The 14,007-nt window shown below is 33.9% G+C and overlaps 2 protein-coding genes across 2 annotated transcripts; both read right to left on the bottom strand.

Moving 5' to 3' along the window:
* Nucleotides 1-3,591: 3,591 nt before the first annotated feature.
* LOC108992700 lies at nt 3,592-8,269 on the bottom strand. Its single transcript, XM_018967331.2, has 4 exons — nt 7,025-8,269; nt 5,134-5,352; nt 4,818-4,909; nt 3,592-4,483 (listed from the first exon to the last, which is right to left on the bottom strand). The coding sequence occupies exons 1-4, from the start codon at nt 8,156-8,158 to the stop codon at nt 3,778-3,780; spliced, it is 2,151 nt and encodes a 716-aa protein (XP_018822876.1). The 5' UTR covers nt 8,159-8,269; the 3' UTR covers nt 3,592-3,777.
* Nucleotides 8,270-11,087: 2,818 nt separating this feature from the next.
* Nucleotides 11,088-13,681, bottom strand: LOC108992701 (glucan endo-1,3-beta-glucosidase 8). The gene is made up of 2 exons (XM_018967332.1): nt 13,187-13,681; nt 11,088-12,340 (listed from the first exon to the last, which is right to left on the bottom strand). The coding sequence occupies exons 1-2, from the start codon at nt 13,540-13,542 to the stop codon at nt 11,209-11,211; spliced, it is 1,488 nt and encodes a 495-aa protein (XP_018822877.1). The 5' UTR covers nt 13,543-13,681; the 3' UTR covers nt 11,088-11,208.
* Nucleotides 13,682-14,007: the final 326 nt, after the last annotated feature.

The following is a 14,007-nucleotide window of genomic DNA, read 5'->3' as shown; positions in this document are numbered from 1 at the left end:
TGGTCAATTGGTCATAAAGATTATGACTGCGTTTAGATATTAAATTAAATTAAATTTAAATAATAAAATATTATTTTTTAATATTATTATTATTTTAAAATTTAAAAAAATTAAATTATTTATTATATTTTATATTAAAATTTAAAAAATTATAATAATAAATTGAGATAAATTGAGATAGATTTAAATTTCAAATGAAACCTAAAGTTGCCTGTTACATTTTCTCGAGACTAGTTAAAATAATCTTAACTCTAATCTCCGGAGAATATCATGACAGAAAATAGATTAACAAAGAGAATAGACAAAAGTCTCTTACCTAAAGAGCTCATAATGGGTTTTGTTTTGTTTTTTGTTTTGTTTTTGTTTTTATTTCCTATTGCTATTGCTACAACAAATTAAGGAAAATAGAGTATGATTCCTAAATGTGCCCTCACTAAATATGCTTACTCATGTGTTTTATTTTTTTTAAATTTGTTTTCTTAAAAGTTTAAAGAAGTGATTATTAGTAAATTTATATATATTTTTAATTTTTTTAATAGTTAAAGATGTTTTAAAAAATATTTAAAAGAAAAAAAAATTATTTGTACTGGTGTGTATATTTGAGATGCATATTTAGTGTGCACCCTAGCATTATCCCACAAATTAAATAGGTTAAGGGTCCACAATAGTGAATAATTTGTGAAATAGTTTGAAAATATCTAAAAATAATTGTGCTCACGGACAAACCCTAAACCAATAGGATATGAAAGCTCAACAACAAGATGACTACATATAGTAAGCATGTTATAATTATACGCAATTCCATCCTAAAAGGTATGGTGATTATCAACAAAAATATTGATATGCTGTACTCTCATATCATCTTATCATAAAATAATATATTATTAAAAATGACTACTTATATAATAATTTTTTATAAAAAAAATATATTTACAATCGTGAATTATATAATCATCACGTAATCATTTTAAAAAAAGTGAATAAAATATGAGATTCACATGAAAAAAAAAATTAATTTTTTAATAATATACCCAATTTTTTTTCAAAAAGATTACGCGACGTTTACATACTTCACGATTATATATAAAATTATTCTTTTTTATAACTAGTATCTCATTATAAGAATATCATGTCGTTCATACTTTTAGATTATATAATAAAGCACAAATACTCGTAACGTGATCCACTAAGTTTGCTATGCGGCTAAGGAGCAGATCTTTAATATGAATCACTCCATATGAAGTAGAATATACCTTTAATATGAATCACTCCATATCTTTAATAGGAAAATACCTTTTTGGGTTTGTTATAAGTTGGTCAACGAGTGAGCCAATCATCAAAGTTATAATTTTTCTATACTTCTCATTCTTCTACGAGTGTTTCAATGGCACTTGGCACCCCCATTGAAAGAGAAAAAGGCTCTGAATATTATAAAAAAAAAATACAAAAAAAAAATACAATCTTATTTAAGCAATGAGAGCCAAATGATAGGAGTAAAGTGACATTTGGAATCATAATTTTAAATCACATTTTGCTTTTACTGTGTAAGATAGATGAGGATGGTTGTAAGTATAATGATAGTGTATTTGAAATTTTATTTTAATTATTTTTTTAACATCTTTAAATTTAAAAAATATACAACTTCACTAATAGTTACTTCCTTAACCATTAAGTAAAAAATAAAATGAGTAGTAGATGAATTATAAGAATTAGTAGTAAGCCTATCATTATCCACCACAATCGACCACTATCTTTAGAGATGACACCATAATTGGTCTAGTGGACGGTAAAAAAACCATCATTTAAGACAATGCTTTCTTTGCAGGGAATTGGCGGGGAACATTTTTTTATTTTATTTTATCCGATAACCTTTTTTTTCCCATTTTCGTGCCATATTTGTTGTAAATGAATGTTTGTTGGGAAATTTCAACCTCTTCTCAAGTATCGAGATTTATTTTTTATTTTTATTTTTTTAAAATATGTTATTGAGAAGAATTGATGACTAGACTAAGGAAAATGACAATAAAACATGAAGTATGAACACATAAAAAGACATAATAGTGCACTTTAAAAAGGAAAATATCGAGAGCCACCTTTTTCATTCAAGGGTTAGGGATTGGGGAGAGGCCTAATCTCAAGTGAAAAAGGCACACATCATATCATGTCATTTAAAATGTTTCACACATTTTGATTAAGGCATAGGACAATGACAAAAAAACCAATTTCAATTATTGGCATGACTTTCATTGGGCTATTCTTAAATTACATCCACCCAAGTTAAAAGACGAGCTACAGTTGGTGACTCTTCGAGTTGGGTTTCAGGCACCTACGAAATTACATCATAACCCTTAAATATTGAATCCTACACTTTACACGACCCATGAATAGAAGAATTGCAAAAGATTTTTGTGTGGTAAATATAAAAAGACACAATTGAATTTCAAAGTGACAAAATGTTGACGTGGAAAAATCCGCATCGTTTACTTTGAAAGCAATAACTGAGAACTCACGAGAAATTGACAAAACATAATAGGAAAATGTTAGTACCACTCTCAAAAGGTCAAATGTGTCCACTCATGTATTTTAATTTTTTTTAAATTTTTTTAATAATTAAAGAAGTGACAATTAATGAATTTATATTTTTTTTCTTAATGATTAAAGATGTTTAAAAAATAATTAAAAAAAATCATTTATCTAGTGTGCATGTTTGGTTTGCATCCTAACATTATTTTACGTAACATAATAGTTACTAAATAAGACGTGTTTGTAGTATATAATATAACTTATAAATTTATAGTTAAAACATGGTAAGAATTAGCATGTTACATATTTGAATTTAAAAACAATAATGGAACTCAAGAATTTTTACCTTGAATGGGAGGAATCTACAAGTTACAAAATTGTCGAAACTAGATGTTGCCTAATAGGAAAATAGTCATAAATATCTTTCCTGTGGGCCTGAAATAGGCCAGCCCGTGAACTTTCCTTTTGGGAATAGCAGTGATCCGTGAACTTTAAAGAAATATATTCAAAAGTAACATTTTCAAAAATAACTTTAAAGAAATATTTAGAAATAGATTAGATAATTTTAGATTAGTTGAATAAAATATTATTTTTTAATAGTATTATTATTTTGAGATTTGAAAAAATTAAACTATTTATTATATTTTATGTGAGAATTTAAAAAAATTATAATAATATGAGATGAGAGATAAGTTAAACTGAGTTTCCAATCTAAATATGGACTAAAAGAAAGAAAAAAAAAATGAAAAAATATGTTAGGAATGGTCATGTTTGTTTTCACAACTTCTCTCAACTCATTATTATAATTTTTTTCAAATTCTTATATAAAATAAAATAAATAATTTAACTTTTTTAAATTTTAAAATAAAAATAATATTAAAAAAATATATTTTAACAATATTTTATTTATATACAAATGAGGTCAGTCATTTAATAGGCCATTTCATCTTACTTCTATTATTTGTGTACAAAAGAAAAAAAATAAATTAAAAAAAGGGAATTCTCAAAAAGTAAAAATAAATTAAAGAATTCAGAAATCCAAACCTCACTAATAATCTTCACGCGAGGAAGCAAAATGCCAAAATATATTCAGTAAGATTTCCACTGAATGAAAAAACCAACTGGCACTGACTTTACAATGAATCAATCATCATTTTCCTGTGAAGAATAACGCAAGCCAATTTGATTTCATAAGCATTTTTTTTGTTCAGAATTCAAACATAATTCACAAAAGAGAAGAAAAGGCAGAGAAAATCAAGAAGCAAGGGACAAGGAGTTATCAAACGTAGTCCCAACATGCTGGATGACAAATCCGTAGATCTTTCGCTTCAGCCTTTCAACCTTTTCTGTCAGCTGTTCATCCCCTTTAGAAACCACAAGGTCCAACCAATCATTGACTCGCTTCAACTTGGATAAAACTGCAGCAATGGAGCTCCCATCAAGACACATTGATTTACCCCCATCAGTGCCACGCTCTCCCAACACTCTAAAACCTGCATCAAGGGACTCCTCAACAAATCTTAGAAACCAAATTTGCATTTCAGATAGCAGCTTCGTTGCAAGCTCTGCTGTTTCTTTCATACCATGACCCCTTGTCCACACCCCACTACCCGGATTGGATTGTGGCAATGAAGACGATGAGACCTTTTGATGGACCTTGGGAGGTGCATTATGAGAAGATTTTCGTCTTGACGAACTTTTCCTTAGAGTTGAAGGGGGATCATGATCTTGGCTGGTAAGAAGGGAGACAATCTGCAGGTCTGTTGCCAAGGCAGCTTCAACCCACAGATTAGATTGCTCCGTGGGGATACTGTCATCAGGTATGTCAGAATTCTGGCTACTAGCAACTGATTCAGCAATCACAGTTGATCTCACAACATCGTTATAGATTGTGAAGAACCTATCAATGGTGGGCAAAGGATTTCCAGCCTTGCATTCAGAAGAGAGTTCTGAGAACATGCTGAGAAGGATAGAAAGTAATATAATTAGGCTCCCTTCAACAAATTGTTAGAGAATAAAATGGATGAAGTTGAGACAGACCACAATATCAAATACACCCTCAGTATTAAAGCCATAAGCGAACTTTGTATCATTAAGATGGCAATTATAATCACAGAACTGTGATTTGAGAACGCAAAAAACTTATTAGACTATGCTTTCAAGTTGTCTCGCAGGCTTATTATTAATGAAGTTGTGCCACCCTGTTTTATAAACCACGTGTGCTGCGTCTTTGCTTCAAATGTGTGCACTTGAAGAGAAATATAAAACTGATGGGAGAGAGGAATTATTATTACCTCAAACTCCTTACAACAGATTCAGTAGCAAGGGCCTCCTTCAATGCTTCAGCTGCAGCTGCAGAAGCAACAGCTCTCCTTTGCATGGCATCCTGCATTTGGTTGACGTGTTAAAAGTCAACCTTCTGTCTTCAATCTTTAATCAAGATTTAATAATTCTTTTAGTCTTTTAACTAGATATAAAGTAATCCTTGCCGCATTAATTGTGAACAATTCGGATGCAATCACGTAGTAACTACCAAGTGGCTAATAACTTAGTTCTATTCAGTGCTGTCCGACTCAATCAATCAATCCAAGTTCCTATCTTGATCCATACCTTCCCAAGGCTTGCAAGATCAACAGACACTGCATCCAATGGAACACTGCCGTCAGTCCATTTCTTTTCATGAACAGTGATACCAAGAGCTCCTAAGTTTAATTTTTCTTCAATCAGACAACTGTCAGGAGAGCTTGGTTTCATTTTCTCATCACTTGAAGAATCGTCGGTACTCAGTTTTCGACCGTTTACGTCACTTAAACGTCTAGAAATTGCAGCCTGGAAAGCAGGAAAGAACGCAATGAACAAAACAAGCTCTGGAGAGAATATCAATGAGAAATCTCAAGTGCACAGAAATGAAAATAAGAAAATCCGTAAAGGAATATCGGAAACAACATAACTTCAAGTAAAAGGGATAAAATGCGGAGTGAAATAGAAATAATTAAATTTATCTTTTCTCATTAGCACTGGTGGTGATTTCACGGGTAATTACTGAAAATATTCACATGGTAGATTGCGTTTATGACCATATATATATCATGTTAGTTGACTTCTGACCAAAGGACATTCTTGAGTGAATATGCTAATGGATATGTCTAAGAGCAAAGCATTGATTTTGCTGAGTTATAGACTCTTCACTTATAATTTATCATATATCATAGGGAATTACACTTACAAATGGGAAGACTGATCAACGAAGTTATTGATTTGGCTCTGTTAGAGGTAAAATGTCAAATCAAGAATTTCTAAGAGCATTCTCATTGACTTGACTAAATTCATCTTTAAAATTTAGCTAATATCACACTTTTTTACATTTACCTATTCCATTTAAATTCAATCTTCACATTGGATTAACCATTTACTGTCTATATAATAATAAAATATTATTAATTTAATAATTTTTTTATTTAATTTATCTGTATCACATTTTATAATTCTACCAATTTAATATTAATAATAATTAAATTAATATTTATTAGATTTATTAAATATTAAATTAACATTAAATATTAATAATAATTATTATTATATTAGAATTAAATTAATATTAATATTTATCAAATTTATTAAATAATAATTATATTATAATTAACTTATCATTATAATTAACTTAATAATTAATATTATAATTAACATTAACTAATTTATTTATTTTTATCTCATTTTATATTTAATAATAATTAATAGAATCAAATTTCTCAATTACAAAAACTACCTACATATTTTTGTGAGAGAAGTGAGAATTGAATATTTTAATGTTTGGCTAACCTACTGTTCACCAACAAATTTAGAGAATCGTTGTAAAGTCTAAAATTTTATTGAAATACCCAATCCAATGTGGTAGTTTTTTAGCACATATTAGCTAAAATTTAGCTATTATTAGACTTTGACCAAGCCAACAGGATGCTTAGATTTCATTCATTTTCTGTTCCTTTTCTCTTTACATCAGTTCACCAAATGTGTGAATCAGACATGCCTGTTCACAGCCATTTCATTTCGCGATGGCGTACACAAAAGGTTACTCATATCTCTAATCAGTCCAAACTGAAATTCAATGATATCAACAATGACATATGTTAACGGAGTGGAGCAACCAAAGTAAGAGCTGGGCAGATGCTGTGATTTTTTTTTTTCTATTGTAAGAATGCAGATAGAGAAACTTGAGCAAAACATTCACCGTAAAATAAGAGCACAGTAAAGCCTTGAAAGAAAATGTAATGCTACCACAGAAGTCCATTCTACTACCAATGAATAAAAACAAGAGCATTTTTTTCTCGTAAAAGCTTAGCGTATAAATCCCAATAGTAAATCAAGTTTTTCATGCAAAAGCTTAATGCTTAAAGAAGTGGCAACAAAATGGGAATGAGAAAATTTGAAGTACAGAAACTATAGAGACAAGATTTCATTATGTAAGCAGAGTTTTAAGTATCGACAAGGGTTATAAATTTACCTGAGTCCGCAAAATTGCTTGCAGATTCTGTTTATTCTTTGAAACAGCCTTCTCTTTCTGCTCCACTGGGGCTGCCATTGCTGGCGGCTCATCCCAGCTCTTCCGAATTGTCTTTGCAGACCCAACAAGCGCTTCCGAAACCTTGGAAATCCCAGCAACAATAGTTGCCATCTTCTTCTTACTGGTGGAATCCATGGGACCTCCGGCCACCATGGGCGAAAGCTTGACTCCCCCCGACAACCTCCTACCTGGAGAAAGAGAAGCCCTTCGTGCACTAGGCGAAGCCTGCTTCCGCCCATTTGGAGATGGCTGCCGGTACCTTGAAGGCACGATGATTGACGGCTCCCTTGATGTCTTCCGATTCTCTTCCCGAGCAGAAACCAAACTCGGAACCACACATTTTGAAGGCACTGGAGACGCCGACCTCTTTCCCTTTGCCGCCGGTGATGGGTCTCTCTCCACTACAGCCACGTTCTTCTTCCCTCTTGATACTGATCTTTTAGCACTTGCAGGAGACGAGAACCTTTGAGGCCTATCCGAAGTCTTTGGTTCATCATAATTCCCCACATTTCCAACGAGTAGATTATCTCGAGGTGCCAGAGCCTGCCTTGATCTGCCCTTTTCAGCCTTCGACTCAAGCTTCAATGATTCCTTATTTTCGCTTCGAGCTTCCTCTAACTTCTTGCTGGACAAATAAATAGCGATCGGGTCAGCCGATTGATCCGAGTCCGCGACAGGTTGAATCACAAACTCGCGTTTTGAGGCTGAAATCCGCGCAATGAGCGGTTCGGGGGTTCCAACGAACGGGTGGCGCCCGGCGATTGGGCGGATCCCACAGACACGTGGAACGGGCGAATCGAATTCGAAGCGGTCTACGTACACGAACTGGCCGAGCTGCAACCGGTTGGTCAAGATGAGGTCGTTGTCTCGCTCGGAGAGGGAGACGTAGGTGGAGTTGAGGGAATCGGAGAGCTGGACGTAGAAGCCATGGTTGGGCCAGAGGTCAGAACCGGCTAGGGCAGGGACAATGCCGATGACTTGTAGGAGAGCCGAGCGGTGGTCTCCGGTCACACGGGTGGTGGAGTTCATTGATTGGAGGAGCTTCAGGAGGATCCCTGGAGTGAGAGACGCCATTGTAGGTGAGCGCGTGCCTGTCACACACACAGAGAGAGAGAGAGAGAGAGAGAGAGAGAGAGAGAGAGAGAGAGAGAGAGTCTGAGAGTAAAGGAGGAGGTGGAGTGGAAGAGAAGTACTGGCTAGAAGTGGCAGAACTGGAAATAAAGGATAGGTAGATTTGTCCGTTACAGAATTCAAATTCAAAATCCCGCTAGAATCTTTTGTTCGAAATGGGTCAGTTGGTCGCTATGGGCTGCGTTACCGTTACCTTAACTGAAAGGGCAAAGGATGTTAATGTGGCAGGAACCTTGGAGGAGCAGATTCTATATTTCCAATCGCATAACTCCACGTGGCAGAAGATTATTTCTTTCCTTTTTTGCCCCGTCTAAATGGTGTTTATTTTTTATTTTTTGGTATTGAATCATTAACATATGAATCTCACTCAGCATCTTTTAAGTTAGATACAAAAATATCCTTTAAAAAAAAAAGTTAAATATAAAAATATAAAAAATTAATAATTATCAATGATCAACAATTTAATAACCCTTCATGATGAATTGTTTTGAAAATGTTATATCACTTTTATGATCTTAAAAAATCAAGAGAGAATAAGAACTCTTCAATTTTAAGGCCTAATTTGGATAGTTAAATGAAATGAGATAGTTTTAAATAAAAATTGAAAGTTGAATAAAATTTTATTAGAATATTATTTTTTAATATTATTATTGTTTTGAGATTTGAAAAAGTTGAATTGTTTATTATATTTTGTATGAAAATTTAGGAAAATTGTAATGATGATATGAGATGAAATGAAACCGTTTCTATATCCAAACGGGGCTAGGATGTTTATTAACAAATCAACAATATATATATGTATATAATATATATATTTATATATATATATAATATTAGTACACTCATATACACCTATAATTGGATACTAGATAGAATGTATCCACAATTTTGATACGCAAATTACTGATCTTCCAATGACATCAAGGCCCAGTTATTTTAGAATTGAAGTTGGCCTAATATTGGGCCGTGACTTCAAATTAAAATTTGTCTAAGATAGAATAATGGAGTCCTATAAAATCCACTCACAATTATAAGAGATCTGATCAATCCATACTTTATAGCCCCGCGAGTTCATATTTTTATAATCTCCCTGCCCATTTTCTATCAGTCCAGCCTTCTTGTCTATGATATGTGCATCACTAATCAACTTATGCATTCAAATAATTCACACGGCCTTCTATTCTCTTTTATTTTCTTTTGGTAGGGAAAGGAATTAAGGGTACAAAATCAAAAAGCAAACAAAAAAAATCTATATATATATATATTGTGAGGAGGTAAAATACACAAGGCCGAAAATAGATCTCAAGGTTCAACCTATCAATGGGTCATCACTAGAAGATAAAGGAAGAGAGGAAAATGAGACAAGAAATGACTAAGTAGAGAGGGTCAAACACGCAAAGCAAACATGCTTCACCACTACCGAAAGGCACGTAAGCAGAGGGTCAGATAAAAGGGACAGGGAGCCTATGGTTTGAGGGGGACTTCCGACTTTTCTTTTAGGCTTCGACTTCTTTTTCAACCTCAGGACAGAGAGCTCCGGATAGAATATCTTCTCCAACATATAGATCTCTGGCTCTTATTGTATAATGAGAAATGAGAGGTTATGAGAGACTGTAACAAATGTATTATAGTAGAATCTTCCCTCCACAAACTCCCTTGGTTGTAGGTCTAGTGTTGAACCACGTAAATCTGTGCTCATCTCATCTTATTTTCTTTGCATTTAAATATTGTTCATTGTCATGGATGTACATACCAACACCGTACAACCTCATCGGACCACTGCTGGGGGATCTCAACAATACTGATCGAGACCCAACCCACCTCAATGCGTCTCAAGAATGGATCTTTTTTCTCTTATGGGTTGTGTTGTTTTTGGGCATTAACATATATATATATATATTTATATATAAACATATTAATATACTCCACACCTTTATTTATAATTCATATTTTACTATCGTATTTTACTGTGTCAATGTGACGCTATATTTCATCAATCATTTCTTCAAAAAAATATAAAAGTTAAACAAATATTATATCATGTCGATCACCTAGCTAATGAAATGCGAGCAAAATATAAAATATAACTCGATACAAAATACTAAAAACTTGTAAATCATACGCTGAATATTACACAAATTAAGATAAATATCACACTTCTGTTTTTTTATTCTTTAACAAATTTTGTCTTTTCTTAATCACTAATTAAACTTCGGTATCATGACATTAATTAGGCCTTGTTTATTTTCACCACTTTTCTCAACTCATTTCATTTAATCATTACAACTTTTCAAATTTTCATATAAAAGAAAATAAATAATTCAATTTTTTCAAATCTCAAAATAAAACTGATATTAAAAAAATATTTCTAACAATATTTTATTCAACTTTTAACTTTAATCTTATCTCATCTGCGAAAACAAACGAGGCCTTAATAACCCTAACAATTAGAATACTTACAGACAAAAAAAATAAGAGAAATTCTCTTAATGGAGTGAGATATGAGAGTTAAAAATGCATATCCATTATTGATCAACACCGAGAAGTATAGTGTTGCAGAATTTGCATATGATAACATAAATAACTAGGAAACTCAAGTATCCTCAATATATATATATATATATATATATATATATATATATATATATATATGAATGATGATCTACACATCACAATGCACTAAAGAAATTGACAAATGCAACTAATTCGATTTGGAAATAGAAGATTCTATTGAGATTGGTCTATTTCATAACACCAGAGTTATTTTTTATTTTAAATTTGTCATCTCCTACCATATCGATCGATTGTTGCAGCGACATATTTTAAATTATTATTATTTTTATATTAACCAAATATAAAAATGATAAATACATGGCAAAGACATCTCATAAATAATTCAATGATCTATCCATGCTAGCCGTACAAAGTACCAATCAACCTAACTAGCTAGACAAAAACTATGTGAATGCATGAAACCCCGAAAACATATATGCTTATATATATAACAGCAGAAACCCCAAAAACATATATGATCCCCAAATTACTTTTACTACTGTATCTGAAACTCCCCCATGCAGCAACACTGCAGCACCATAAGAAATCATCACCGGGAATAGACAGTTCTCATCGGATGGATCCTCATCAGTCACCATAGCCAACCCAAAAAAATCACAGTCCCAAATCTGCTGCCCATTGACTTGATAATACATGTTGAAAGCATAAGATGCATTCCCTTCCACGCTCAGATGATTACAAGAAGACCCATAACCCAAAGAAGTGCAATCTGATCTGCTGCAAGCGTAGTCGATACTGTCTGGCAAATCATCCAAATCAATAGCATCTGGATTCAGAACACACCACCTTTTTGGCATATATTTCACGTCCTCAGCTGGTACCAGATCTTTATTCTTCTCCAAACCTGACAAATCTAACTCATACTTTGGCTTTCCATCGTATTCAAACAACCCCCAGTGCCTTTCAAAGCTTCCAGGAGCTACGCTTTTAGCATTCTCATCCATGAGGCTGAACAGATATATGTCAATTACACCTTTCCTCAGCGGGGTTCCATTTCCACTCAGAACATGTCGGAGTAATCCCTGGTTGAATTTATTTGCATTTTGGATATTTGCATTCTTGTCGCCATCAGTTGGCCACCCGACTTCACCAACTATGATTTTCATGTCGGGGTAACCAGCTTTAGACAAAGCTGAAAGTAGAGTGTCCAGATTTGCATCAAACACATTGGTGTAAAGCAAATCACCATCTTTAACAGGCTTGTTTGCTCCATCAAAGAACGCATAGTCCACGGGGAAAAAATCGTCGCCCAAATAGAGACTGAGGAAAGGGTAGCTGTTGACAGTGAAAGGCGCATCATTTGAATGCAGGAATTGGATTATTTCAATTGTGGAGTCTCGGAGTTCAGGCCGGAAGTCACCGGCAGACGGCACGGGGTTTGAGTCCGGTGAGTAGTAGACGTCTGCGTTGAAGGGGACTGTGACTTTCACATTGGATCCGTGCCTAGAATGGTCGAGTGCTCGCTGGATGTTTCTGAGGGCTGGTAATGTGCAATGGAGATAAATACCATTGTAAGATTTAAGGAAAGGCTCATTGCCTACAGCAACATACCTGAAAAAAATAATAGTCAGAGTAATTTCACACAAACACATGGGGCATTAACATATCCCTTTTTCTTTTTTGGGTTAAGCATAATTAATGAAGCCAGAATAAAGTATAGGCCAATCAAGATCACCTTTATAGGCTTTGTTGGATACTAGGTAGAACAAAATACAAGTTAGTCAGATTTAGTTGCAGACACCTAAGCCAGATGCCAAAGTCGTGTGCACGGTCATGTGAGCTAGACATTTGAGCTATAAAAAATTACTATTGGATCACTAAATTTATTATAAAGCTGAAGGACTTAGGCTCCAAGTACCCAGAAGATGCTAAAAACTGAATGTTTCTCGATAGATCATGGAATCGACTTAACTACCTCCCACAGATAATAAAAGATGCCAGAAAAGAATATCAGAACACACGAATGACACAAATATGATGGTTGAAGGTAATCCAATGAGGATAAGTACTAGAACAAGTACGGGAAGACCAATTTCCAGAATGATCAAAAGCCTATTCCAAGAAGGTAGAGAGAAGTGAGAGAGTACTCATTCAGAAGATTATGAACAACGATCTTAAGCGGAAACAAGAACTATCAATCAATGAAGAGAGGAAGCCATCACGGAAAGCGTACGTGGAGAATGTATAGTAACCCAGAAAAAGAAAAAAACTCGGACCATAACGGATCATACAGTTGTAGCATGGGAACAAATTACAGAATTAACCTAGAGAGTGATCGAAAGTGATATATAGAACACTTAGTGAACATAAAGAATCAAAGATGATCTAAAAAGGAAAGGAAAACGAAACTCTAAATTGGTTTGATTAAGATAAAGAAATTATAGTGCGTGACTCAACTTGATATGGACTCCACCAGGGTAGGAATAACTAGTGACATAGGCATCCACCCAGGAAGCCGCAGCATCAGGATCCTCACTCAAATTCCGCAACATTTTATTGGGTAGTGCCAGCATCACTTCAATATCTGTCCCCATCAGAGCCCCAAGAATGTTCTCATCGGCCTCAAACAGCTTCAGCTTGTTAAACCCATTATCCCTCAGCATTTTTACCACCTTATCCGCTGGGAGTTGTTGTGTGGACTGGGTTCCCCAGTTCACTCCAACACCCTTGCCCTTGTGGTTATGAATATGGATACTCGTGCCCTTATAGAGCATGGTCATGAAAACAAGAAAAAGCAAGCTGGTTTGTGTCATTTTTTTCCTTCTTGGATGAATATTCTTTAACTGGGTTTTCTCTCTGAATCCGAATCTTTCTTGAACCAAGAGAGAATCAATGTTTCAAAGAGCAGAAATAATGGTGACTTGAGAGTTGAAAGCATGTAAGAGATCTAGAGGGGGCGGGGAAGGGGAATTTTTAGGTTTCTCGTCGATGGATTTATAGAGTGAAAAAGTGATGAAATCCTACTTCCTTCTCTACAAAGTTATTAGCATTTGAGAGGTGCATTCATATACAAGGTGAAAGTTTAAAGGTGGAGTTTGTATAAAATAAATATAGAGGAAATTAAGTAGCAAGAAAAAAAATAAAAAAACTGAAGATCCGTTCCTTAATTCCATTTAGTTATGCCATGCATCCCAATTGATGATGTAAGGCTATTTCGTACGCACTAAGGAAGGGAAGCATGTACGTACCAGTTCTTACATATATATATATTGTACATT

Source organism: Juglans regia, chromosome 1 (genome assembly GCF_001411555.2).
Source record: "Juglans regia cultivar Chandler chromosome 1, Walnut 2.0, whole genome shotgun sequence".
NCBI lineage: Eukaryota > Viridiplantae > Streptophyta > Magnoliopsida > Fagales > Juglandaceae > Juglans > Juglans regia.
The sequence above is the reverse complement of the archived record's forward strand: the minus strand, read 5'-3'. Positions and strand labels throughout refer to the sequence as shown.